The 25830-nt window shown below is 59.9% G+C and overlaps 3 protein-coding genes across 4 annotated transcripts; all 3 read left to right on the top strand.

Moving 5' to 3' along the window:
- The first annotated feature begins 156 nt into the window (after nt 1-156).
- On the top strand, nt 157-6202 carry PGAP6 (post-glycosylphosphatidylinositol attachment to proteins 6). Its single transcript, XM_042438250.1, has 13 exons — nt 157-332; nt 482-659; nt 801-1008; nt 1156-1289; nt 1385-1644; nt 1813-2135; nt 2221-2314; nt 2485-2608; nt 2824-2960; nt 3710-3888; nt 4322-4468; nt 4981-5097; nt 5324-6202. Exons 1-13 carry the CDS (start codon nt 188-190, stop codon nt 5618-5620), a joined length of 2343 nt encoding a protein of 780 aa, XP_042294184.1. The 5' UTR covers nt 157-187; the 3' UTR covers nt 5621-6202.
- Nucleotides 6203-6403: 201 nt separating this feature from the next.
- Nucleotides 6404-8872, top strand: MRPL28 (mitochondrial ribosomal protein L28). Its single transcript, XM_042438251.1, is given in 6 exon segments — nt 6404-6475; nt 6477-6734; nt 6840-6992; nt 7083-7217; nt 7730-7816; nt 8544-8872. Coding segments are annotated over 6 exon segments (786 nt in total). The 5' UTR covers nt 6404-6418; the 3' UTR covers nt 8640-8872.
- Nucleotides 8873-12430: 3558 nt separating this feature from the next.
- On the top strand, nt 12431-25732 carry AXIN1 (axin 1). 2 transcript variants are annotated; one of them, XM_042437931.1, is made up of 11 exons: nt 12431-12564; nt 12929-13972; nt 17260-17400; nt 17750-17846; nt 18455-18592; nt 19040-19590; nt 19876-20061; nt 20662-20907; nt 21773-21880; nt 23848-24021; nt 24510-25732. In XM_042437931.1, exons 2-11 carry the CDS (start codon nt 13026-13028, stop codon nt 24634-24636), a joined length of 2715 nt encoding a protein of 904 aa, XP_042293865.1. In that variant the 5' UTR covers nt 12431-12564; nt 12929-13025; the 3' UTR covers nt 24637-25732. The 2 variants fall into 2 exon arrangements, with proteins under 2 accessions (XP_042293865.1, XP_042293866.1); XM_042437932.1 differs by lacking the exon at nt 21773-21880.
- The last annotated feature ends 98 nt before the right edge of the window (nt 25733-25830 follow it).

Below are 25830 nucleotides of genomic sequence, written 5' to 3'. Positions count from 1 at the left end.
TACTGACCAGCCCCCGCCGCCGCCCGCCCGCCCGCCCGCCAACTGCCCGCTGCGCGCGAGACAGAGCCAGAGGGAGCCAGAGCGAGCGCCGGCCGCTGGACCAACCGCCCCCGCCCCCCGTGACGTCACCGGCCGGGCGCCCCCGCCCCCCGAGAAGCGGAAAGGCTGCGGCGGCGGCCAAGAAGCCATGGCCCGGGCCCCGCTCCTCCTCCTCCTCCTCCTGGCGGGCTCCGCCGGGGCCGCGCAGCCGGGGGAGCGGAGGGGCTCCGGCGCGGAGGGCGGTGGACAGCGGAGGCGGCGGGAGGCTCCCCCGGCGGAGCCCTGGCTCTCAGGTGGGTCCCTGAAGGAGGGAGAAGGGCAGCGCCAGGCTTGGCCCCCTCCCAAGGCACAGAGTGGCCAGCGGAACCCTTCCCTGGCTGGGCCGGGCCCGGGCCCTTTCCCCGCTGACCCCCGCCGCCCTCTCACTGCTCCTCCGCTCCAGACCAGGGCTTGGTCTCGGAGTATTTCTCGCAGGGCTCCCAGAGGCTCTCCTCCTTCAGCTGGTATGGCAACGCCAAAGTCTTCCGCTTCCGCGTCCCGGAGGACACGGTCCTGCTCCGATGGCTCCTGCAGGTCTCCCGCGGAAGGAGCCCCGCCTGCGGCCCCGCTCAGGTCTCGGTGTAAGTGGCCCTCCAGGCAGAGCCCCTCTCGGGCCAAGGCTCCGGCCCCTTGGCCCTGCCCCTGGCTTCCTTCCAGGCCCTGGAGGTCAGAGCCCCTCCCTCTCTGGGCCACCCCCCCAACCTCTCCCTTGCCCCCTTCAGCCACATCCGCCACGGAGCCCCGCCGGTCATCAACCCGCTGGGCACCCAGTTCCCCGCCAACATGAGCCTGCGCCTCTCCTACAACCTGACGCTGACCCTGGCATCCGCCCTCCAGAACAGCACCTTCCTCAACCTCACCAGCCCTGCGGCGGGCGACTGGTTCCTGGCGGCCCACCTGCCGGAGCCCACCGGGAAGATCGAGGTGCAGGTGAGTGCGGCCTGGGCAGGGCGGCCTTCTTCCCTGCCTTGGCTCCTGTGGCCTCTTGTGGGGCCCCTGGGCTGGCAAGGGGCCACCTGGGCCAGACCCTCAGAGGCCGGCTCCCCAGCGCTGACGGACCCTCTGCCTCCGCCGCAGGGCATCTCCACGCCATGCTCCTACGTCTTCCAGCCAGACATGTTTGTGCTGCGCATGGTGGACATGTCGGTCCTCGAGCCCGGCGTCCCCCTACTTCAAACCATTGCCTGGCCAACGCAGCTGCTCCACGTCAAGTGAGTCTGGTGGGGGGCAGAAAGCAGGTGGGAGATGTGAGCCAGGGGTCTCCCCCGGCCCCAGAAGCCTTGCTAGACCCTCTTTCTTTGCCCAGGGTCTTTGTCCCCGCGTACAGCGCCACGCTGCGCTTTGAGCTGGGGGGCTGCACCGTGAACAATTCTGCCGCCTGTGCCCTGCGGGTGACACTGGGCCCCACCACGCTGCCCCACTCCTTCCAGAAGGTGCTCGACTGCCCAGGTGCCTGCAGCCGCCTCCTCGCCTCACCCCCCTGGGAGAAGTGGCTTCTGGTCTCCGTGGAGAGCCTCAGTGGCTCTGGTGCCAGCCTTTCCTTTCAGATGACCGCCTCCTTCACAGGTGCCTGGTGAGGGCCAGGGGAGGGCCTGAGGGACGTGGGGGCCAGGCCCAGAGGGGCATTCTGGGGGCCGGGGAGATCTCAGTGGTGGGGGGCTTGTGCTTGCAGGCTTTTGTTCTGGGGCACAGGCTAACCGAGGTGGTGCTAGTGGTGTCACCCTTCCTTCGCAGCCTGCAGGCCAGGGGGGCCGGGCTCCTTCCTGAGTTTCTTCCAGAGCCTGAATCGGAGCCAGGAGGCCTCAGAGTTGGGAGGTGACCCCAGTGCTATGCTGCCTGCCAGTGCGGGTGCCCATGATCCTTCTGCCTCAGGCAGCTCATGCCTGTGGGGTCAGTCAGTCATCCGGGAGGACCTGGACGTGGTGTCTGTGCGCTTCCGGGTCCTTGGTGATGCCAACGTGCCCGTCCAGGCCGAGCCTCCCTCTCTGCTCCTGCTGAACCTCAATTCAGGCATGGATAGTGGAGGGACCCTGGTGCTGAACCTGGCGCTGAACAAGGTGAGCCAGGGCCTGGCCTAGTGCTCTTGGGATCGCCTTGCTTGTGGGGATAGGATTCAGGACCTGGGCGCTTTTGTCATTGCAGACCTCCCTGGGCATCGGGAATGGCACTGTCCGGGCCTGCTTGAGTGCTGCCTCCCCAGTCCTGTCCCCAAATGCCACGGGGGGATGTGGGACAGGTAAGTGTCAGAGGCACTTCTGCCAGCGGGAGAGAAGCTGTTGGAAGTCCAGGATGTGCCCCTGGGAGCCAGGTGGGCCAAAAAGGCAACACTCTGCAGCTGGAAGCCCTGGACAGCTGTGGGGAACTTCATGGCTGCCTCTTTCTCCCCACTCCTTCCTTGCCTCACAGCATTCTCCCAAGGCTACCAGCTGAACGTGACCATGTCTTCCATGGAGGCTTCCCTTGTGGTCCCCTACCCAGAGTCTAGCAACTGGTTCCTTTCCCTCCAGCTTGTTTGCCCCAGATCTGCGGAGTGAGTCCTGTGCCCTCTTGCCACACACCACAAGTGCTGGGCCTGGAGGGGGGGAACCAGGGAGGAGGGCGCTGGTAGTCCTCTCTTGTGCTGGTGAAGCCTTTGTCCTCCTGGCGGACTTGGTTCCCCATCCCTCCTCCCAGCTTCCACCCACTTTCCTGGAGATGGCCCCTGCCAGGCCTCCTTTCATCCCCTTTCCCTCTCTCTTTACCCAGGGAATGCCACAAAGCCAAAGCCCAGGTGGCCGTCCTCGCCTACCTCAGCCCCTGCTTCAATGACTGTGGGACATATGGGCAGTGCAGCCTCATGAGACGCCATGGCTACCTCTATGCCGGTTGCAACTGCAAGGCTGGTGAGAGCCCCTCTGGGGTGTTTGGGACAGGATGGGCCCCCACCTCTCCCTTAGGCCTCCAGCAACTTCCCCAGGAATGGCTCCCCTTGCCCTTCTTTGTCCACTTTTGGTCCTTTGAGGAGTGCTCCATCTCAAGCCCACTCCCAGACCCCCAGATTTCAAGGCTGTGCATGGCAAAAATTTGAACCAGTTATGTTGGTAGTACAGCACAGTTAGTAAGTATCAGACTGCTGATAAAGTGACAGATGAGGTTCTGTAGCAGGCAAAAACTAAACCTGGGTGCTAAACCCCTAAATATGCTTGCCTCTTGCTCAAAGGGGCAGCTGGGGAAAGGCTGGGGGAGATGCAACCAGGATGCATCCAGATGCAACTGGGGGAGGGGACATTGCTGTCAGGGAAGAGGTGAGGTACTTTGGGTCCTCAGCTGTTTAGGTGCCAGAACTACGAATTGGACCCTTAAGGGGACATGCAGGTGGCCACATTCTTCAAGAACTGCCATTGCTTGCCCCTCAGGCAGACAACTCTGAGGGGGAGCAAGGGTGGTGGGCATGACCTTCTGGTGCTTCTGGAGCTGCCCCAGCACTGGGGCCTGCTGGTCTCCAGAAGCACTGTAGAAACCACGCCAGGCTGGAGTTGAGGTGCTTCCTGTTCCATCTGGTCTGACTGTGCAGCCCCTTTGGTAGGGTTGGTTCGCTTGTTGGCACTTCTGACTGGCAACCCCTTTCCCTCCCTTCCTTCCCATCTGGCAGGTTGGAGCGGCTGGAGCTGCACAGATGGGACCAAAGCCCAGACTCTTGGCGCCCAGACGCTGGCCACTCTCTTGCTGACGCTCAGTAACCTCTTTTTCTTGCCTGCCATTGTGGTTGCCCTGTATCGCTACTACCTGGTTGAGGCCTCTGTCTACACCTTCACCATGTTCTTCTCTGCAGTAGGTCCTGCCTTCTCCACCTGGGTGGGATGAGGGCTTTGCAGCTCCTCCTTTGAGATGCCTGGCAGGCAAGCTGCCCCCTGTTGCTCCATTGTCCAGCCGTTCCTATGGTTTCTGGCAGTGGGAGCAGAAATGAGGGCAGGTTTTCTACAGCTGTGGAAAAGGGGGCTTCTTGGTTCTGGCTCTGGGGACCTTTGGGTGGCTGCTTCCATTCCAAGGGTGGGAGCCTTGCAAGCCTCCTGAGCTTCTGCGTTGGGGTCACTGTTTCCCTGTGGCCCAGGTCATCTTCTGGGGAGAGGGAGAGGTGGCAGGCACTTCAAGGTGCAGAAAGGCTGATGGCTTTCCTGGTTGGGCAAGGAGTTTGCTGGCTTGGATCCCTGAGGTTGGGTTTGTGTTCTGACCAGTCTCTTTCTCTCCCTGTCTCTGGTGGCAGTTCTACCATGCCTGTGACCAGCCTGGTGTTGTGGTCCTCTGCATCATGGACTACGACACAGTGCAGTACTGTGACTTCCTGGGCTCCGTTGTCTCCTTTTGGGTGACCATTCTGTGCATGGCCCAAATCAAAACGATCCTGAAATATGTACGTTTGGGGAACCAAGGAGTTGGTGGGATGTTGGGTAGGTAGGAAGCATGCTTTTGTATGTGCAGAGCTTTGCCTGAGCAAGAGGCTGCAAAGTCTCAGTGACACCAGCCAGATCCTGACTGGATTTTCTTTCCACTCTTGCCATGTGGACTGAAAGAGCCATGCTTGGGCCAGGAAGACCTGGCCAGTTCTTGCAGGATAACCTTGGGCAAGGGCTACTGTGCCCCAACTGCCATGCTTTGTCTGTAGAATGGGAAGATCAGTCTGCTTCTAACAGGCTGGCTAAAAAGATTCCAGCAGCACTTGTCAGTATCCCAGAGCAAGTGAGGAATGGGGCTGGTACTAGCTTGCTTGACTGAGGAAGTGAGGGGAATTGGTCCAGAGCTGGGCGATCTGCCTTTCTGCTGGGCAGCCTGAACCTCTGCCCCAGGGAAAGCCAAGGCTGACCACTGCTACCCCAGACACCTGAGGGCAGCTCTGACTCCCCTGCCTCGCCTTGTCCTCTGCAGGTCCTCTGTGTGCTAGGGACCCTGTTCATTGCGATGTCTCTGCACCTGGATCGCAGAGGGGTCTGGAACACGATGGGGCCCTTCCTTGTCGCCCTCACTCTCATGACTGTCCTCTGGGTAAGTGGCTTGCACCTCAGATCCTCTCTTTGCCCAATCGGCTTCCTTGCCTGCAGCGAGGGTTTTGGAGAATGTGCTTGTAACGCCGACCGTAGAGTGTGGTGGGCACAAGGACCCCCCCCCCCCGGAAAGGGGGGAAGCCCTGAGCGCCCTTGGCCGGACAAAGTGGAGGCCAACGGCTGCTCCTCCCCCTGGCAGCAGCTCCAGCGCCACTTTCTTCTTGCAGGTTTCCCGCTGCGTCACCCGGCGCCATTGCTACCCGCCCTCCTGGAAGCGGTGGGCCTTTTTCCTGCTGCCTGGGACTGGGTTGGCCGTGGTGGCCATCGTGGTGTATGCCTTCATGGAGACCACGGAGAACTACTACTACACGCACAGCCTTTGGCACATGCTGGTGGCCAGCAGCCTGGTCTTCCTGCTCCCGCCAGGAGACAAGCACCAGGAGCCCTGGGCCTGGTCCCGCAAGCTCCTCTGCCGCTACCAGATATGCAAAAACGACCGGGAGGAGCTCTACACGGTGACCTGAGGGCCGCCCAAAGGGGCCCACAGAAGGCTCCCTGGTGCTCTTGCTGCCCTGGGAGGAGCTGTTCCCGGAGGCATGGAAAGAAGGGCTGCGCTTGTGAGCCTGGCCTTGTTGGGCCCCAGGGCGAGGAGAGCCTGAACACCCAGGAAGGAGGAGATGAACCCTGGCAGGAGGAGGGCAGGAGCGCCTGGCTGGAGCCTGGCCCTGGAGGAAGGGCCCTGCAGCCTCTGCCCAGGAACCGCCAGCCTGCAGAGAACCCTCCCTCCCGGGGAGGCTGGCCGTTCAGCCTCCGGGCAGCAGAGGCTGGCTCCCATTGAGTCTCCGGCAAAAGTGGGGCCAGCTGCTCCTCCGCCTGCGGCGGCCCTTGGGCTTCGCGCTTGCCCTTTGGGGCCTCTGCCCAGATGCCTCCGAGAGCTCCAGCCCGCTCTGCCTGCCGCCTGGGGCGCGCTGGCTGTCTGGCTGCGGAAGGGCTGCTTCTGCAGCCGAAGACCTCAGGAAGAGCTGGCGCTGGGTCTGGCCTTCATTTCAGAAACGTCTCCGTGGTTCGTTTAGTGCGCCTTTATCCCATTAAACCGTTTCGTCCTCGCTGCGTCTCGTCTTCGGCTTCTCTTTGGCGGCGGAAGGAGGGAGGGACCGGAAGGAGGGAGGCCGGGCTCCTCCCGGAAGCGGAAGCCGCCTCGGGCGGCGACCCGCGCGCTGCCATGGCGACGGGGAGGCTGGCCCCGCCCACGGCCGGGTCCGGCCAATCCGCGCCGGCTTCCGGGTCGCTGGCTGCCCAGCCAGCACTGCAGCCAGTCCGCCATGGCGCCGCCGCTGCACTCGGTGCCTCCGCGGCTGTGGGAGGCGCGGCGGCTGCGCGGGGGGGCTGCTGTCGCGGCTGCCGGGGCACTTCCTGCGGGCGCTGAAGGAGGCGGAGGCGGCCGAGGGCCGGGCGGAGGCGGCGGTGCACTGGCGGCCCTGCGGCGAGGCCCAGTTCGCGCGGAACCCGGCCTCCGGGCGTCGCGAGCGGCGGCAGCAGGACGTGCCGGTGCCGGTGTTCCGGCCCCCGGAGAGCCAGGAGGGCCTGTGGGGCGGCGAGGGCTGGGTCTCGGGCTTCCGCTACGCCAACGGCGACAAGGTGGGCGGCGGCGGCGGCGGCGGCGGCGGGGGGGGGCGCGGGAGGCGGCGGCGGCGGCGCCGGGTCCAGGGCTGACCTCCCTCCTTCCCTCCCCGGCTCCTGCAGCTGTCTGCCCGGGTGAGGAAGACGTGGCGGCCGCAGCTCTTCTACCGCCAGCTCTACAGCGAGATCCTGGACCGGAAGCTGACGGTGACGGTGACCATGCGGACCCTGGACCAGATCGACGCCGCCTTCGGCTTCGACGCCTACATCCTGAAGGTAGCCGCCCTGCCCTGCCCTGCCCTGCCCTGCCCTCCTGGCCTCCCTCTCGGCCTGAGCCTGCCTCTCCCTCCTCCTCCTCCTCTGCAGACGCCGCCGGCCCAGCTCTGCTCCAAGCTGGGCATGGACCTGAAGCGCACGCTGCTCCTGCGCTTGGCCCGCCGGGACCCCGCCCTCCACCCGCAGGACCCCGCCAGGAGGGAGGCCGTCTACGCCAAGTACCAGGTGGGCAGGCCGGGCGCCTCTGGGGCAAAGCGGCCGGTTGGGTGGCCGGCTGCAGGAGGGCCCTTTGGAGGGGGCCTGGGGGCAGAGGTGTCACGCCAGGCGCTCGCTCTCCCTGCCTTGGATGTGCTCCGGGGCCTTACTCTCATCCGTGGGAAGCCTTCAGCCGGAGGCATAACCAGGCAGATGACGCAGAGCGCGCTGAAGGCACAGCCGGCTGCTCCTGTCTTGGGCCACATTGCGCCTCTCCCAAATGGGGCTTCTAGCTGTTTGAAGGCCTCTGTGTCACTGGAGCAGCTTCCTCCTCTCTGCTGCTCCCCTTCGGGAAGATCGATCCAAAGGATGCCCTGGGAAGGCAAGGGGCACATGGCTGCAGGAGGCCCTGAGCGCGACTCCTTTGGGGGACCTTGAGAGCCAGTGGCAGCCATTGGGACGCAGCAGGCCAAGCCACTGGCCCTTGCGGGGCCAGTCCTGCCTGCCCCTACCTTTAACATAGATCTGCTTTGTGCCGGCAGGAGTTTGTTATCCCAGAGGAAGAAGCGGAGTGGGTTGGGCTGAGTTTGGAAGAAGCTGTAGAGAAGCAGCGGCTGCTGGAAAAGAAGGTGGGCCTAGGTCTGGGCTCTTGGTGTGTCTGTGTGTGGGGAGGTGGCTCACGTCTCCCCATGGGAGTCTAGGTTGGGAGCCAGACAGGAACTGGCAAAACCATCCCTGAGTGAACCTTGCCTAAGAAAATCCTGTGGGATCCATAATGTCAGCCTGAGTTGGCAGCTGACTTGAACGCACCACACAGACTACAGTGGTACCTCGGGTTACGAAATTAATTCGTTCCGCGGCTAATTTCGTAACCCGAAAAACCTTCGTAAGCCGAATTGCCATAGGCGCTAATGGAAAAAAATAGCTCTCTGCTGCCCTCCGGTGGCGAAATAGCGCCGAGGTTTTTTCGTAACCCGAAAAAACCTTCGTAAGCCGAAACAATAAATCCCTATGGGATTTTTTCGTATCCCGAAAAATTCGTAAGCTGGGTAATTCGTATCCCGGGGTACCACTGTAGTCCCGTCAAGCGCTGGCTTCTGGGTCAACCATCTCTTGCAGAGAGTCTCTATTACAGAGGAGGGTTCGATGCTGGGATGTGGGCTCTGCAGCTGGAATTTGGCCCCAGTTGTTAAGTCCATTGCGTGGCATCTTGGTTAGACTGGGAGGGCCAGCCAGGCCCTTCCCTGAATTCTGTTTGTTCTCTAATATGACACCGTTTACCCCAAGGGCTTCTGCAATGCTTTGTGTAACTAGTGCTCTTTCCGGTTTTGTTTTTCTGTCTCTTATGTGCCTCAGGATCCCATTCCCCTCTTCAAAGTCTACGCAGAAGAACTGGTGCAACAGCTTCAAGAACAGAGGCTTTCAGAACCTGCTGAAGGCCAGAAGCCCTAAGAGCCCTGCTGACTTGAGTGTAGTGAACTGTTCATAGCTTTGGGTTTGCCTTGGAGTGGGGTGGATCCAGTTCTCTTCCCATCTGCCATGGCCGCTTGAGGCTTGGGATGGGTGCCCGCTGTGTCCTCCCAAAGGGTCCTGCTCACTACTTGGACTTGGAGAGGAACCAGCTGTCCTGAACAGCATTCTCAGCTTCCAGTTGAACAGCCCCAATAAAGAGGAGCATGCTCTCATCTTGTAGCTTACTGGTATTTCCTTGCACATAGCAGCTGAGGTAAGGTGGGCCTTGTGGCCGTTCTGTCTTGATCCCTTGCACGTTAGTCCAGTGGCTGAAGCCATTTTTCACCCCATTGGCCCTGGAGTATCCTGAGGTGCAACCGGTGGCCTCTTAGCCTCCTGAAGTCGCAGAGCGTCCTGTTTCTTGGGGGCTGTCTTTCAGCTCAAAACAAGATCTTGCAACAGAATCGGAGATGGGCCAGGCTGCTGCTTCTTCTCAGGGCAGATGTACAGCAGCCAGTCCATTGGTGATAACTAGTTGGATGTTAGTGTGAGCTGGAGAATGGTGCTGTTAGGGAGAAGACAGCAGGTTGCCCATCTTTCCAGGAGCTGCAGGTGGAGACCAGCAAGGACAAAGCAACTTGGAAGCACAACCATCACTCAGGGAATTGAGCAGCCAGACTTAGCAGGTTTACATTTGGATGGAAGTAACAGTAACAAGCAGACCTCTGTGCCAGCAGGACCTCCTTTCTGGGTCAGTCGGAGGCAGACTGGCTGCAGGTGTGTGATGCTGTGAGCAGGAAGTTGGTTTTTGTTTCAGGCCAGGCCTCTCTCTGGCCACCACAGAACATATGCCTATGCAAGTAGCACGTGTCCAACTGTGGTTCCTTTGTCATTTTAATCTTAGCCCCCCTCTTGTAGGATCTACCAAGCGTCTGAGGAAAGCAAGGCCCATTTAGTGGCTCATGCATACAGATATATTTGCCTTTATGTTGCAGTCGATCTAGGCTGCCTTTCATGGCCAATAACCACCTCGTTTTTAAAGTCATTTTGGTAGTGACCATGACAGAATTACCATGCAGCAAATATCTTACATGTTTAACCCTCAACAAAGGAAAGCTGGCCTTTGCTGGGAACCTTTTGCTCAGAAGTTTTGTTGAGAAGCTCTTTTGTTTTAGTCTTGTAGGAAGTAATAGGTTCTTCTTTGTCTCTGGTCGTTGCCCGTCCTCTGCTGTAGAGTAATCCCTGCTGTAAGCTTTTAGAAGACTTATCATTCAAGTATTTCTTCTAGGGAAAGGTGCTGGGGTCCCTGGATTAGCTTGTGTGCTTGCTTTGTTGTGACGCTGACCTCTTTGAGGTGGAGGCGCAGCAAGGGGAATGGTCAAGCGTGCCTGGCTCCTGTGAGGAGCGGCTGTGTCTCCTACACTGGAGGCCTCATCCTTCTTCTCTCTTGAGGGTCTCTTGGCCCACAAGATCCACCCTACTTGTGCCTCTGCTGCATTTGTGATCCCAACTGTGGTGTCTTGGAGTTGGGGGGGGGGGTGTGCTTGGCCAGAACTGTTATCCTTTTCCATATGGTTGGCTGTCACTTGGGATAGACGGTGTCCTTTGGCAGCAGGGCTGGGAAGGCACTTATGACTCCTTTATTTGCCAGACAGTTCTTCAGGTCACAAGGTTTGGTCCTGGTAGGTGTTTGCCTGCCAGGGCTTTGAGTGGAGCCCCTAGTGTGGCCATGCCCTTCCTGGGAAGGCAGTGGTATGCAGGGGATGAGGAGGGGGCTGCTAATGGCCATTTTAGCACAGGCCCTTGTGGGGCGGTTTGTCTTTCTATCTCCTGCCGGCTGTTTTGGGGAGAGGAAAATGGACTCTTTCTGTGCTGTTGCTGTTCTACACTTTGTCAGAGAATGGCAGACTTGCCCATTGGCATTGTGGGAAGGGACAGCAAAGCCTGCATTACTTCTGTGAAAGGCAAAAGGCAGCGGAGCCATGAGCCTTTTCCGCCTGCCCCGAATGTTCCTCCTCGCCTGTGTTTCCCTGCCGTTCAGGTGGGTGGATGGGTGGGGGACGCGAGAGGGAGGGAGGGAGGGAGGCCGAGCGTTCCTGGTGCGCACGCAGAGGCACCCCGTGACCAAAGCACCCATTGTGCCCAGCTTCGGCCGCAGCGGCTGGGAGCAGAATGTGCCTGGCTAGCCAGCCAGATGGGGAAGGGAGGCACCGGGGTCCTCCCTGCCACTGCCTCCTTCTTCCTCCCACCTCTGCCACCTCACCCCAAAACAGGGAAATTGTTCCGTGTGGGATGATGAAAGTGGCCCCATCCCAACTGTTTATCCAGCCATTATAAGTAAATTGATGGTGGCTACGAGGGCTAGTTGCCATAGCTACCATAGGATTTGAAGGGCCATTGCTTGGTCTGGGCCTCAGCCAATCCGGTGGAGGATCCCAGGCTGCCGCAGCACAAACTGAGCACTTGCCACCTTCTAGGTCACCAGGCCAGCTGCCATGAGAAAGGACGGGGCTCCCGGGGTGCCGGAAAGCGCTCTGGGTGGGCAGCGAAAGACCCAGCAAGAAGCAGGTGAGATAAGGAGGCCTGTCCCTCGGGCAGCGCCACACCCCGGTTTCCCCTTCTACACCCCCAGAATAAACCACAGACAAAGCAGTCGGGGAGAAATAGCAAGTCCTGTTGCCCAGGTTGCCTTTGCCAGGCTTTCAAATTGCCTTTTGGAAAGGCAGCTCATTAGACCCACTGCCCCTCAGCAGGCGGCCACCATTTCTCACAAAGCCCCTTGTACTGAGTGAGGGCCTTTCGAGGCCCAGACCCACCCTTGGCTCCAGTCGCGTTGCCATTTGATGTCCTGAGGCCCCTCTGGAGATCAAAGCCTGGGGGGCCAGGGCACAGCTGCATGCCTTGCCCATGTGGACTGTGGGATGGGGGGGGCAGTGGTCAGGGGCTCTTGGGGCCCAAGGGAGGGGAAGGGGCCGAAGGCAAGGTGGGGGTCCCTGGCCTTTGCCCATGGCAGACTGGTTGTTCCAATGGCCGGCTCTCTTGCTGGCAGCTCTTGCCCCGGCCTCTGCCCCAAAACGAGCCAGGAGTTTGGAAGGGAGGAAAAGCGGAGGCCCCCTGGCTCTCCCCCGGAAGCCCTCTGCCTGCTGCTTCCCAGGGGCTGAGAGAGTTGGGCCAGCTTCAGAGGGGCCTAATCCAGTCCACTTTTGTTGGCCAAGGCGCATTCAGCCCCAACGAAAGGACCTGGGCCTGGAGGACGCCGGCAGACATCAGGCCTTGACAGCCGGAGGCCGCAAGGCTGCTTTCATCGCGGCGCCTCCTCCGCTGCAGGGCTGGCGCTGAGTCGACAGAAAGAGCCAGTGGGCTCCCTGCAAGCTGCCTCTCCTCCTCCTCCTCCTCCTCGATGGAGGCCCACAGACTGGGAGGCGGGCAGCCAGGCGGCCCAGGGCCTCGGGAGGCAGAGGCTGGGGCCAGCGAGCATCGCTCTCCTGGCAGGGCGCCCTGCTCCGCGGGGCTGCTTGGGCCCAAGGCTCCTCTAGCTGCTCCAGCAGAAGGAGGGAGGGCCCTGGGAGCGGCCTTCTCGGGCTTCTCCCCGAGGCGCCTCCGTCCCGCCTCGCCTCGCCTTCCCTTTCCGGCTGCGGAGGGCCTCCGAGCCGCAAGGGGGCGCCGCTGAGCCGCAGGGCCCCTCTCTCTCTCGGCCGAAGGGCCGGAAGTGGCGGCGGAAGCGGAGGAGGAGAGGCCCAGCCAGGCCCCACCGAGGGAAAGCGAGAGCGGCCCAGGCGAAGCAGGCGAAGCCGGAGATGGGGGCCCTGCGCCCCCTCGGTCCTCCCGCGGGACCCGCCGCCCCGCCGTCCCCGGGGCCCCCGCCACCGCCGCTGCGTCCCCCGGGGCCCCTCCGGAGCCGCCTCCAGGCCCCGGGCCACCGCCGGTGAGCGACGGGGCTCGCCTTCTGGCCCGCCTGCTCCCTCCCTCCCTCCCTGCCGACGCGTGTCTCCCGGAGGGTCCTCGCGGGCGGCGGCGGCGGCGGGGCGAGCGCTGCCCTCGGGAGCCAGACAAAGGGCCGGGCGGGGCGGGGCGGGGCCTGACTGCCTCCCCATCGTTCCCGGGGAGGCCTGGGGGGGGGGGCAGCTGCGGTCGTCCGGAGCGGGCGGGGTCTGGCCGGGGCTTCCTGGGGCAGAGGGCCCTTGGGAGGGAGGGAGGGACCAGCCCTGGCCGCCCTTCCCAGCGCCAGGCGCCCTCCCTGCCTGCCTGCCTGCCGGGTTCCTAACCGCGGTTCTTTCCTGACGTCGCAGCCGGCGTTGCCTGTCCCTCTGGGGGCCCTGAGAGTCCGGACGCTCTTCTGCTCTCGCTCCGCTGCCAGGAAGCACTGCCTCTGCTGCCGCCACCAAGATGAGCGTCGAGGGCCAAGAGTTCGCCCTGGATCTCGGGGCCAGCTTCACGGAGGACGCCCCTCGGCCGCCGGTCCCCGGGGAGGAAGGCGAGCTGGTTCCCTTGGAGCCCCGGCCGGCAGGCCAGGGCTTCTACTGCGGGAAAGGCGATGCCCTGAAGGCGGCGGAGGCCCCTGGGGCCACCCCACGGAGGCCCGACCTGGACCTGGGCTACGAACCCGAGGGCAGCGCCTCCCCCACGCCCCCCTACCTGCGCTGGGCCGGCTCCCTGCACTCCCTGCTGGACGACCAGGACGGCATCCACCTCTTCCGGACCTTCCTGAAGCAGGAGGGCTGCGCGGACCTGCTGGACTTCTGGTTCGCCTGCAGCGGCTTCCGGAAGCTGGAGCCCTGCGAGTCCAACGAGGAGAAGCGGCTGAAGCTGGCCAAGGCCATCTACAAGAAGTACGTTCTGGACGGCCAGGGGATCGTCTCCCGGCAGATCAAGCCAGCCACCAAGAGCTTCATCAAGGACTGCGTGCTGAAGCAGCTGATCGACCCGGCCGTCTTCGACCAGGCCCAGACCGAGATCCAGTCCACCATCGAGGAGAACTCCTACCCGCTCTTCCTCAAGTCAGACATCTACCTGGAGTATACCAGGACGGGTGGGGAGAGCCCCAAGGCCTATGGCGACCAGAGCCCGGGCTCTGGGGCGGGGAAGGGTCTCCCGGGCTATTTGCCCACCCTCAACGAGGACGAGGAGTGGAAGTGCGACCAGGAGGCCGAGGAGGGAGGGGGCCCGCTGGGTCTGGCGGTGGGGGCTGCCCCCCGGGACTCTCTGCCCTCTGGCCGGCTCACCCAGAAGCTGCTCCTGGAGACGGCCACCCAGCGGGCTGCCTCCTGCCCCTCTCCTTCGGCCACTGCTGCCACGACCGCCTCCCGGCGATACAGCGAGGGAAGAGAGTTCAGGTGAGAGCGCAGAGAGGGGGGCTGTGAGTGTGTGTGGAAGTCTCCCTTTGCAGCGTGTTTGCTCCTTCCTCTCTGGGAGAGGAGGCAACGGGGGGCATGTTGGGGGCAAGGCACCTCCTTTTTCCAGCTGTTTGTGTCTAGTGAGAGCAGGGCTGTCTAAAAGAATCACATGCCCACTCTTCTGGTGCCACTTTCTCTGTGTGTGGGTGTCTTCCCGGGCTCTGAAATGGGGGGCTGAGAAGTTGGGCCCAGTCCCAGTTTGTGGGCTGTTTCTGGCAATGCTGCTAAGTTTTTTGGGAGCCTTCAGGTTCTGGTGACAGGATACTGTTTGCCCTCCACTTGTGCATTATGAGGCCTTTCAGCTGAGAATGCAACCTGAAAAGTAGACCAGGACCAAAAGAGCCTTGACTGGCTAGAAACATCTCTAATTTGCAAATAGTCTGGTCAGGGGAAAGTGTGGGTCAGCAGGTAGCCAGGCTGGGCTCCAGGGGGGTCAGGCGCTTTGAGCCAGGGGAGCTGGGGGAGGGCCAGTAGTGTCCCTACTGGGAACTGGGGGCTTCCCTGGAGGGGTGGTTAGTGAGCCACTGCAGTTCAGGGGACCCAGAAGAGAATGGAAAAGTGGAGCAAGAACCAGAGCTTGGCTGGTTGGTGACTAACCACCAGCAAAGGGAGCAGGAGGAGAGGGGCTGCACATAAAGAGCCTCTTCCCTTCTGATCAGACACAGTTGTGCCCCTTCTCATCATTGACGCCCTTCTTCCAAGGATGCTGCCTCTGCTCCTTCTACCTGCCGCAGGACCTTTCCCCGCTGCTCACCAGAACAAAGCATATGGCTGCTCTGCAGGCAGAGGGGCCACTGCCACCTGCTTCTCTTCTCTTTGCTGGGGTGCTAGTGGGGCTGAGGCTGGCAGCAGCCGATGGGGTGCATGGCCGGGATGTTCTCCCTGGGGCCAGCACTGGCTACTGGTGGATCGGGGCTGAGTCTCCTGGCTGTGGGAGGTCTTGCTCTAAATGAGAGGTTCTGTAGCATTTTAATCTGTTATGCTGCAAGAGTTTCAGAGTTAATGTTCTGACTTTTATGAGTATGTTGCCAGAAATGACTTTACAAAAAATAAACCTTTGCATCTGCCTGGCTTTGGCAGTGCTAGAGACAGATTGGTACAAGATGGGCATGGGATAGTAATTCCCAGGGGGAAGGTGTTTCTATGAGGGTGGACTGGGCCTTCCCTGTTCCCTCGACACTTCTTAGGGCTCTGACAGTTTGCTGAGGGTGGGGCCCAAGTGCTCTGCCCTGGGGTGCCCTCCCACCCCTGGCCCCTGCAACATCCCTGCGCAGTCACCTGTTCCTTCTCAATTGTGCACCAAATGTTTGTGGTAAAAATAGAATACAGAATGGAGTGTGGGGCACTTGTGTGGGCGCACGTTCATAGAAAATTAGTGTGACCCTATTTTTCACTCAACGCTTTATGCTTTTGTTCTTCGAATAGTGCATCAGAAGCAATCCTGATTCACAAGCAAGGCTCACTTTGTGGGGCTGAGACAGCATGGGGCAGGCCCTCGGAGCCCGGCTGACCAGCCCAAGGCTGCTGGGAGGGAGGGAGGCTGGCTTCCATGGCTGAGATGGTTGGGATTCTTTCCAGGCTCTGCTGAGGGGATTTTGGCAGCTCCCAGTCAGGGAGGGGAAGGGGCCCTGGACTGTGGCACTTAGTGCCTGCTTGTGCATGGGAGTGCCCTGAACCAAGTGGCAGCCAAACTGGCATTGCTGGCATGAGTCCGGGGTTGGATGGGGCACCCCGCAGAATGTTTGAGGAGCAGGAGTGGGGCGCTTCCTCTGCCTTCCTGAGCTCCACTGCCTGAGTGCCAGCATGCCCTCCTTGCATGCATTTTGGGTGGGGTCCCAGCTCCTGGCTGGCTGTGCCACCTTCTCCTCCAGGGACTATGGATGAGGCCCCAGAGGGCAAAGATGCCGGGTGGTGGGTGGTGGCGGCCGTGATGTGGCCCCTATCCCTCCCTCCTGTTGGTCCCCCTTTCCTCTGTGAGAGGGCCTTATGCGCAGGGAGCACCAGCAACATTTCAGGCTTACATGCGAGTAGACCGCTGTGGGGAAAGGCATGGGGCTGCCTGAACCATGGGCAGCAGGCAGGCTCTTTCCTCTTCCATCCCTTGGGTTTGGCCAGCTGGATATGTGTGTTGGCCGGGGGTGGGGAGACTTTTCTGTTCCTTACTGCCCGTCAGGGTAATAATGTCTTACAGCTGAAATGACCTGTTGCATTTGTGGCTGCCTTCCTGGTCATCCACCTCAGATTGGACATGTGGACAGGGGGGATTTTGGAGTCACCCTGCAAAGAACTCTCCCCTGCCCCACAGAAAAAGCTTCCTCTGGGCTGCTAAGTAACAAGTGAGGCAGTAATGCAACCCTTTTGAGCCCTTTCGCCCAGCCCCCCTCCCCCCTGGCCACACTGCTTTTGAGAGCCAGAGCAGGGTAGGCAACCCTTGTTGAGCCAGGGGCCGTGTGGTGCTGTCCCTCAGACAACTGGGGGGGCCGAAGCCAAAAAATAAATAATTAAATAATTTTAAATAACTAAATAAAACCGGGAAACAAATGTAGACAAAAAATTGTTCAAATGGAGGGCACTTTTTTTTAAATAAAAAATGGAGGACATGTGAAAAAATTTGCTGATTTTTTAAACATGTTAAGATAAATGCATGTTTCTGAGGCTTCTATAGACAATTGCCCCACCATGCCCCTCACCAAGACGCCAAAGGCCCCAGCGGCAATCGGCGGCAGGACCGGGCTGGGGCCGGTCCCAAGGCCTCGCCGGGCCGCATCCGGCCCGCGGGCCGCAGGTTGCCTACCCCTGGTCTAGAGGATGTGGGGGTCTTCAGTGAGAGCTGCTTTTCCTCCCCATGCCTCATTTACCACCCCAGGGAAGCCCACTGAGACTGCCATGCATCTGTCTCGCAGACCCAGTTCGGAGGGTTTTGGGTCAAGTGGGGAGAGGCCCCAAGAGCCTGATCTTCTACCCCTGAAGAGCGTGCCCCACCGGCTTTGCCTGTGTCCAGATGCTTTTGGGGGGGGCCTCAGTGCGCCCTTTTCTCACTGGGGTGGGTTGGCTTGCTTTTGGGTTCTCCTCCAGGGGTCAGAGCACCCACCTTTCTCTCACCAGGAGGCGTTTCTGGGTCTTCAAGCACCCTGGTGCCCTTTTGGTGCTTGGAGGTGCCTTCTGGGTCTCCTGCCAGCCTGGCTTCTGGCAGGTAGGCCTGATCCCCTGAGCCTCCTTCCTTGCAGGCACGGACCCTGGAGGGAGCCGGTCCATCCCTACTATGTCAACACGGGCTATGCCCTGGCTCCAGCCACCAGCGCCAATGACAGCGAGCAGCACAGCATGTCCAGTGACGCAGACACCATGTCGCTGACCGACAGCAGCGTGTGAGCAGTCCTTGGTGGGGTGGTGGGTTTGCATTTGGGAGGTGGCACAGGCGTCATCAGCCTCATTTTTCCAAAAGGTGGGTTAGGAGCTGCCATCCTGCTTCTGGCCCTGACCAAAATAGAGGGGGGGGGGGGGGGGGGTGGCACGAGAATTTTGGGGCAGTAGATATGGGAAGCTGGTGGTGCTGGCTGATGGTGGGTGAGAGAAAGGTATCTGGGATAGATGCCCTTCCTTACCTGTGTATTCTGGCTCCCCTCTGGGGTCCTTCCTCTCATTCTGACTCTGGGAATGCTGTGGACTGCCTCCCCTCACCATTCTGATGGGGTTCTTGCTGCTTCTTCTTGGCAGAGACGGGATCCCTCCGTACCGACTCCGGAAGCAGCATCGCAGAGAAATGCAAGAAAGTGCCAAAGCAAATGGACGTGTGCCTCTACCTCACATTCCTGTAAGTGACTCTGCCTCTGAATGGTGGCTCTGGGGCTTCTGGTACAGCCAGAGTTGCCCCCACTCTGGAGTTGCCACAGGGGTTGGAGTGCCTCCTGGATGGCACTGGTGGTGCAACTAGTGCTCCCGATGGGACCTCTGCTGGACGGGATGGGTGCACACTTTGGACTTGGGAAGCAGACATGTTCTTGGCTGGCCAGACATTTCAGCCCCCCACAACGAAGGCAAGGTGAACGAAGGCAAGGTGTTGAATGATATTCCAGGAAGAGGAGAAGGGAGCCTGGCCTCTGCTTACCCATCCCTGCACCCTGGAGGTTGGGGCGGGGGAGCCCAGCCTGAGCCTCCCCACATTCCTTAACTGGACACAATTCCCTTCCCACCAGACTGGCCCCTGTGTTGCTCAGGTTAGAGCTGGAATAAGTGTTGGCATCTGGGCTTCTCTGCTGCACCAACAGTGTACCCCATGTTGGCTGCCAAGAGACACCCCCCCAATAATCATCCAACCAATTCCTGGGAGTATGCGGGGAGGTGGCAACTTCTCTTGTGGAGCTGGCACGAGGGATGGATTTAACCAGCATGATGCCCACACTGGGTGCATTTTTTCCACAGCGTACTTACCGAATGCCAAAGGATATCCACGTTGAACCACAGAAGTTTGCTGCTGAGCTGATCAACCGGCTGGAGGAGGTCCTGAGGGACCGGGAGGCGGAAGCCAAGTTGGAGGAGCGCCTGAAGCGTGTGCGCGCGGTGAGTGAGTGGCTATTACAGGGCCCTTGCCCTGCTCTGTGCCAGTTATTTGCCAGGCCAGAGAGGTTGGCAAGGGCTCAACACCCCCAACCCGGCACCCCCAGTGCCCCCCAGCCCCTTCCTTATGAGCTGACTTTGCTCGTTCTTCCTCCTTTTGGAGGCTTGCCTTGAGGCCCAGCCCCTACATCCCTCCCTATGCACCCCTGCCCACCCCAAAGCTCTTCTTCCTGGGGATGCAGTGGAAAACTAGGCAGAACAGAGCTGAGGTAAGGCAGGGCTTTTTGCCACCCCAGGAGTTCTATCTTTCCCCCTTCCTCTTGGCTGGTACCTGGGTCCCCAGTCTCTCCCCTTTGTCTGGAGGGCTTTGGATGCTTGTGGGAGTCATCCACCCTCCCCCCATTGCCTCTACCTCGACCCCCAGACGTGGCTTGTATCTCTTCGCGACAGGAAGAAGAAGGCGAGGAGGCAGACCTCCCTTCGGGGCCCTCCCTAGGGAGCCACAAGGTACCCCCTGCTCAGCTCCTGCCCCACTTCGCCCCCCGCTACGCCGAGATGACACTGAGGGATGCCCATGAGGAGAATCCTGAGACCATTCTCGACGAGCATGTCCAGCGGGTCATGAAGACACCAGGCTGCCAGTCTCCCAAGCCCCACTCCCCGGACAGTGGCCCAGTGGCCCCCGGCAAGCTCCATGGTCTGACGGGGGGCCTGGTCTCACTAGGGCACAGCAAGCACCATGCGGCCAAGACTGGGCTCAAGTTGGAGGGTGCTGGCCTCTACCACCACAAGCACGTCTACCACCACGTGGTCCACCACCATGGCTCCATTAAGCCCAAAGAGCTACCGCCTCCACTAGGCGAGGCTGAATCCCCTGGCCAGCGTGGGCCTGGCCCTTTTGGCTGGGGGCTAGAAGCCACCCATGGCTCTGTCCCCAAGCCACGCCTCTACGGGGAAAACATGTGCCTGGCCCCTGGACCCCTGGACCCCATGGCATACAGGTGAGGAGAACAGGGGAGGCAGCATTGGCTGGCCTGTGAGCATACCACATGGCAATGGGCCACTTAGCACTTGGGAGGGGAGGAAGGTGTGGCTCAGGGGCCCATCATCCTGGCTGCCCCAAAGCTTCAGGAATCAAGCCTGGCTTTACCCCAGCAGATGCCTGCCTTTCCTTGGCTGCCTGTGCAGGAGTGGCACCCAACTGTGGGGTGTCTGGTAGGCACCTCTGCTCCCCAGTCTTCCTGGAAGCAGCCCCTGACTTCTCTCCCTGTTCCGTTTTTCCCCAGTGGGAAAGCCGGTCTCCTCTCCAAGCGCAACATTAAGAAAGGCGAGGTGGGGAAGGGTGACGGTGGCGGAGGGGCCGGCTATGAGGTGCCTGGCTCCCCAGAGGATGTGGAGAGGAACCAGAAGATCATGCAGTGGATCATTGAAGGCGAGAAGGAGATCAGCCGGCACAAGAAGACAAGCCACAGGTGAACAGTGGGCAGCAGCTGGGGGTGGGCATGCACATGGCATGCATGAGAGTGAGGTTCCAATGGTTGTGAAGGCAGAGTCAGCCCCAAGTGACACTTTGGAGAGCCATGTGGGATTCAGGTTTCAATCAATAAGCACATAAGACAAGTCAGTTTTGGATCGGCCCGGAGGGCCTCTCTGGCCCAGCATCAAAGAAGACTGGTAGCCGATGACCTTGGGTGGCTTGGCTACGGGTGCCTTGGGGGCTACCCATCCCTGCCACATACTGGAGAAGCTTCAGTTGGTGAGGCAAGATACAGAGCCTCTGCCAAGATGGCACTGACACTTTTCCTGCAGAAACAGTTGCCTCCCTCTTCGGAGGAGTTTCCAGTTGAGCAGGGCTTTCTTTGCTCAGACTGAAGTGTTCTTCCCACAGCGTTTTTGTTCCCTTGTTGAACCTCTCCTTGTTTTAACCACATGGGCCAGCTGTTGTTTTGCTGGAGCTGTGTCTGTCTTTCCAGTTGCTTTGAGTAGCAGGGGGCTGCTTTGCCTGGTGTGTGGGGGGGTCCATATTCTGGGATGAAGGAGGGCAGTGACACTTTTCTGGTTCCCCCACAAAGCTCTTCCAGTGCCAAGAAGCAGCTGGGCCATGACCTGCCACGACCAGCATCTGTTGAGCGGCCCGTTGCCCTCCACCCCTGGGTCAGTGCGCAGCTGCGGAATGTGGTGCAACCCTCGCACCCCTTCATCCAGGACCCCACCATGCCTCCCAACCCTGCCCCTAACCCACTGACTCAGCTGGAGGAAGCCCGGCGACGGCTGGAGGAAGAGGAGAAGCGGACTGGGAAGCTGCCAGGCAAACAGCGGTAGGAAGTGGGGAGGGGGCTATGTTGGAGGGTGGAAATGCCAGGGAAGTTTTCCTCCTCCCCTGCAAATCATGAACCTCCACCCCAAAATGGAAGTGCTGGCTTCCAGGGTGGTGGAGGGGGGCAAGAGGGCTGGATTTGGCACAGCATGGCCCTCCCTACCTTGGACGGCTGCCAGGCCAGGAGGGTGAGTCTTGGGGGCAGGGCATGTGGGGTCCACCTTGGCCCAGTTCCATACCTCTTGCCCAGCGCCTGCCTCTGCCTGCCAGGAGCTCCGGGGGGTGGGTGGCACATGGGTGAGTGCATGTGAGTCTTCCCCCAGTTGGTGGCATTGGCATTGTGGCAGATCTGGAGAACATGTAGGGAAACCTCTTGCAGGTGCTGCTCACTTAAGGCCAGACTCCCCTTTTCTCTGGTGGGCTTATGAGGCAGAACCTGAGTGCCACTTTGCAGGTTGTGGCCTGACAGTTGTGGACACTTGAAGGCTTTCCCTTCTCCTGAACCAAATGGCCAGACCTCTAGGAGGGGGAGAGGGGTTCAAGAAGAGCTGCCCCACAGAAGCCCTGGGCATCCTGACCAGGACCCCTCTGTTCTCCGGCTGCCCCCCTTCAGCATCCGTGTGTGTGTCTCCCCCAGATCCAGTTCCCTTTCCCACTTGGTTTGCCTGAAAGTCTGAGTTGCCCCAAGAATGTCTGAAGGCAACAGGTGGGCAGGGAGGGAAGGGATGGAATGGCAGGGGTCCTCCCCGTCCCTAGGCCTTTGTGGGAGAGCCTCCGCTGGGGGTCTCTTGGGGAGCCAGGTCCCAGTTCCCATCCCCCAGGCAGATACAGTTGAGGTGAGTCTAACGTCTGAGATTGTTCCTCAGGTATGTTCAAGAGGTCATCCAGCGTGGCCGCTCCTCTGTCAGGCCCGCCTGTATGCCAGTGCTGAATGTGGTGCCCGCCGTCTCCGACCTGGACCTCTCCGAGTCCGAGTATGTGCCACCTTCTCTCCTCCCCTCCCTTGACCACTTCTATCCTCTTCCCCAGGCAGACAGATGGGCAGCTCCCTCCCCCCGTCCAGGAAGCCTGGTGTTTGGGGGCCCACTCTGCCATTCCCTGTAAAGGGGGCTATGAGCCCCCTTGAGGTCAAGGTGGCTTGCTTCCACCCGAAGCAGATGGTGTGGTTACTTGGGGACCCTGTGTGTGACAGCCAGAGGTCTGGGCTGGGCACTGTGGGCAGCCACTCACCAGCCCTTGCTTGTTCCTCCTGCTTAGCTTCCCCATTTCCCCCTAGGTCTGACCTTCGCGCACACACATTCTTCCCACCTGTGTGGTCCTGAAAGGTCAGGTGTTGGGGTTGGCCGGCCTGTGCAGCTGCCGCCCTCCAAGATCCCTGGCCGCTGGGGTCTGGGCTGGACAACAAGCCATTTCTGCCCCTACCCCACACACCCTTGTTTTAGGGGATGGAGGACCCCAATGGTTGCAGGGAGGGTAGTTGCCAGGCAAATGCAGAAGGAAAAGGAGTCCCAGCCAAAGCCTGACTGCCATATCTCCCTCGGGTGGGAGGACATGAGGGCAGTGGTGCTGGCAACCTGACCTCTCCTCCTTCCCCCATGTTTGGGAAATCTTCCTCCACACTTGCTTTTGCCCCACTCCCAGAGGCAGCCCTCCATCTGTGTGTGTGTGTGTGTGTCCATATGTGTGTGTTGCTTGGGGAGGGAGCTTCTCAGGCAGACGCAGCTCAGGTGAGTGTTTGGCAAAAGGGGGGCTCCTATTAGTTTCCGGCTGCCTATTAGTTTCCGGGCGCAGTACAAAGTGTTGGTTATAACCTTTAAAGCCCTATATGGCTTGGGCCCAACGTATTTGAGGGATCGCCTGCTCCCATATAATCTGCCGTGCACCCTCAGGTCCACTGGGAGGAATCTATTGCAGCCTTTAAAGACCAGACTAACTGCTCCCTCCCAGAGGGCTCTCTCTGCAATTGCTCCCAAACTATGGGACGGACAGACGAGATTCGCCAAATTGCCAGCTTAGCTTTTAAAAAGCTTTCAAGACAGATCTCTTCCAGCAGGCCTTTCCTGAATAATGTCCCCGGCCACAGAATGAGTGCTCCCCCCCCCACATCATGTATTAGCCCATCGTTCTGACATATATATATATATATATATATATATTTCTGTTTAATCCTGTTTTAAGCGGGAGGAATTTGGGACACAATGTTGTAAATAAGGATTTTAATGTGTTGTGCGCCGCTTTGATTGTCTTGTCACAGAAAAGCGGGATACAAATAAAAGTTTTATTTATTATTTTCCTTTTAAGCCATTGCCCCCTGCGCCCCCCCCCCTGCGCCCCGCTTCCTGGCCCTAGCTCTGAAAAAGCAGAACTCTGTCGCTTCTCTCTGTTGGGGTCCTCCAGACTTAAGTAGGGTCGGCAGCCACATTTAGTTACAACTGATAGCATCTCTCTCCTCTGCTGGCTGGGGCTGAGAGTCTCACTCCAACAACATTTTGTCATGGGCCACATGGTTCCTGGACAAGTAAGAATTAGGAGCCTGAGGTGTGGGTGGCAGAGGCATGTCACCTGGAAGGAATTGCACCTTCTGAAAATGTTCTCTGGGCGGAATCTCAACATCGCCGCCCCCCCCCCCCCCAACATCCTGTTGAATCCTGGCAGCCCCTGGACAGGCCTTGGTCTTGTTTGAGGGCAGGAAAGTGTGGCTCTCTCCTTTTGCTGGGGGGGGGGGGGTTTGCTGGGCCCTCAGTTGCACCCCCTCATGCTCACCCCCCCTTGGCAGAAAGCTCCCTTCAGCCTCTTCTGGGATGATGGCCAGCCTGCCAGTCTCAGTGGCACTTGTCCCGCCACTGAGGCTGATCTGGAAACCCCATGGCAGCCTCCCCGCGGCGATCCTGCCATGCCTGAAGCACCACCACACCTCTCACCATCTTGCCTTTGCTTCCAGGGGGAAGAGTCAGAAGAAGCCGGGTGGATCCACCACGTCCGCCCAGCCCTGCGAGAACATTGTGGTGGCCTACTACTTCTGCGGGGAGCCCATCCCCTACCGCACCTTGGTCAAGGGCCGCGTGGTCTCCCTGGGACAGTTCAAGGAGCTGCTCACCAAGAAAGGGAACTACAGGTGAGAAATGGGGGGGAGGGGGCGGCACCAGGAGAGGCATGGTTTGTTTTTGTTTTGTTTTTGCAGTGGCAGTTGCTGCTCCTCTTCCCAGTGCCCCCCCCACACCAGAGTCTGTAGCTGGGGGAGAATGGGATGGCCTTGGAGCCTTCCAGTCAGCCCAGATAGAGTTGTGCTTAAGAGCAGCCTACCAAAGACGGGACTGAGCAGCAGGCATCCTAGGGGTCTGCTGTTAAAATGGCTCAGCCTGGCAATCCCAGAAATGTTTTGGGTTTAGGGCATTGGGGTGTGTCGCAGAGGGGCCTTGGAGCCAGGCTGCAAAGGGCCACCCCTGAACCCCAGCCCCATTGCCTCATGGGCCCTTGTTCTCTCCCGTCCCCCACTGATTCTTCCTGACTCCTGGAGGAGGGTCCCCCCATAGTGTTCCCTGGAAGCCCTTGCATGTGGGCCTGTGAGTCACACCCCACAGCTCCCTCTCCCCCACTTTGTAGGTATTACTTCAAGAAAGTGAGTGACGAGTTTGACTGCGGCGTGGTCTTTGAAGAGGTGCGAGAGGACGAGGCCGTCCTTCCCATCTTTGAAGAGAAGATCATTGGGAAGGTGGAAAAAATCGACTAGCCTGGAGTGAGGCCAGGAGCAGTGCAGGGGTGGGGGCATGGGGAGCCTTGTGAGAGGGACCCTCCTGCCCCCCTCTTCTTGGGGAGAGGGTGCCGCAGAGTGGGGCTGCCCTCTTTGGTACTGCCTCTAATGAAAGCTCTCAGTGGAGAAGATCTGACACTGAATTGTCTCAGCTAAATTGGCCCCTTACTTCCAGAATTAGCTGGGGAGGGAGGAGTGAGCAAGTGGGGGTCTGTATTTGCTCCATGTGCCTGCCGTGAGCACCCCCCCCCCAGGGGCTTGGACATTTTGTCCCCCTCCCCTTTGGGTTTCTTAGGTGTATGTCCCTGATTGCCCCAGCCTTCCAGAGTTACCTGAGCTTTGATCAGGGCTCAAGGAGTTTCTGCACGTTGCTCGGTCCTTTTCTAGTTTGGGGGAGTTTGGGCAGGGATTGAGGGCGGCCCCCCCCCCCACCCAGCCAGCCACTTGGTCCCAGGGTTCTTGGTGTGGTCTGTAGGCAGTTCCCCACCCCCTTGGCCAGAGCTGTCCTGTGTATGGTGGGTATGCCCTTTCCTTCCTCCGATCGGGGGCTTCCTGCCCCCATTTCTCAAGTTCTCCCCTGCAGGAATTTGGGTTGAGGGTCTCACTGCTGTATCTCCCCACCTCGTTCTGCTGCTGCTGCTGCCTTGGCTGGGTCTCATGGCAGCCCCTTGCACTGGAGGGGTGCAGGGGGCGGAAGACTGGACTGTGGCCAGGCTGCCCACTAGAGCCCCCTCCTTGCCTGCTCATCACTGAGTGCCTTCGAACCACACCACTCTCCTCTGTTTTGGTCCCAAGAGGCTGACAGACAGTTGCCTCTCTTCTGGGGCTCTGCTTGGGGTCCCCACCCAAAGGGATTTTTAATGCACCTGGCTTGGCTGTTGTGGGTCCCTCGTTTCCCTTTTTTTCTGAAGGGGGCTCAATTGTAAATATGTACATTTTATAAGCGAAGTGTTGGCTGCCAGCAGTGGGGCGATTCACAGCTGGTGCCTCCGGGACATTTTTCACACCTTGTACAATTTATCTTTTGAAAGGTACTTGGATAATAATTATGGAATAAAACCCTATGTTCAAATGATGGCCTTGTGTTTGTCTCCCTTCCAGGGCACCCCTCCCCTCCCCTTCTCTCTGCCTTTGCTTCCATGGCACCAGGGGAGGTGGGCATGGGACAACTTG

This window comes from Sceloporus undulatus, chromosome 8, assembly GCF_019175285.1.
Source record: "Sceloporus undulatus isolate JIND9_A2432 ecotype Alabama chromosome 8, SceUnd_v1.1, whole genome shotgun sequence".
NCBI lineage: Eukaryota > Metazoa > Chordata > Lepidosauria > Squamata > Phrynosomatidae > Sceloporus > Sceloporus undulatus.
Note: the sequence above shows the minus strand (reverse complement) of the source record. Positions and strands in the feature narration are given on the sequence as shown.

Excerpts from the sequence above, each read along its gene's own strand:
- PGAP6 (XM_042438250.1), top strand. The coding sequence starts at position 188 with ATGGCCCGGGCCCCGCTCCTCCTCCTCCTCCTCCTGGCGGGCTCCGCC. Across the intron at positions 1,290-1,384 it reads ACGCAGCTGCTCCACGTCAA|GGTCTTTGTCCCCGCGTACA; the intron begins GTGAGTCTGGTG and ends TTCTTTGCCCAG. Across the intron at positions 1,645-1,812 it reads GATGACCGCCTCCTTCACAG|CCTGCAGGCCAGGGGGGCCG; the intron begins GTGCCTGGTGAG and ends CTTCCTTCGCAG.
- AXIN1 (XM_042437931.1), top strand. The coding sequence starts at position 13,026 with ATGAGCGTCGAGGGCCAAGAGTTCGCCCTGGATCTCGGGGCCAGCTTC. Across the intron at positions 18,593-19,039 it reads GCCTGAAGCGTGTGCGCGCG|GAAGAAGAAGGCGAGGAGGC; the intron begins GTGAGTGAGTGG and ends TCTTCGCGACAG. Across the intron at positions 20,062-20,661 it reads CACAAGAAGACAAGCCACAG|CTCTTCCAGTGCCAAGAAGC; the intron begins GTGAACAGTGGG and ends TCCCCCACAAAG.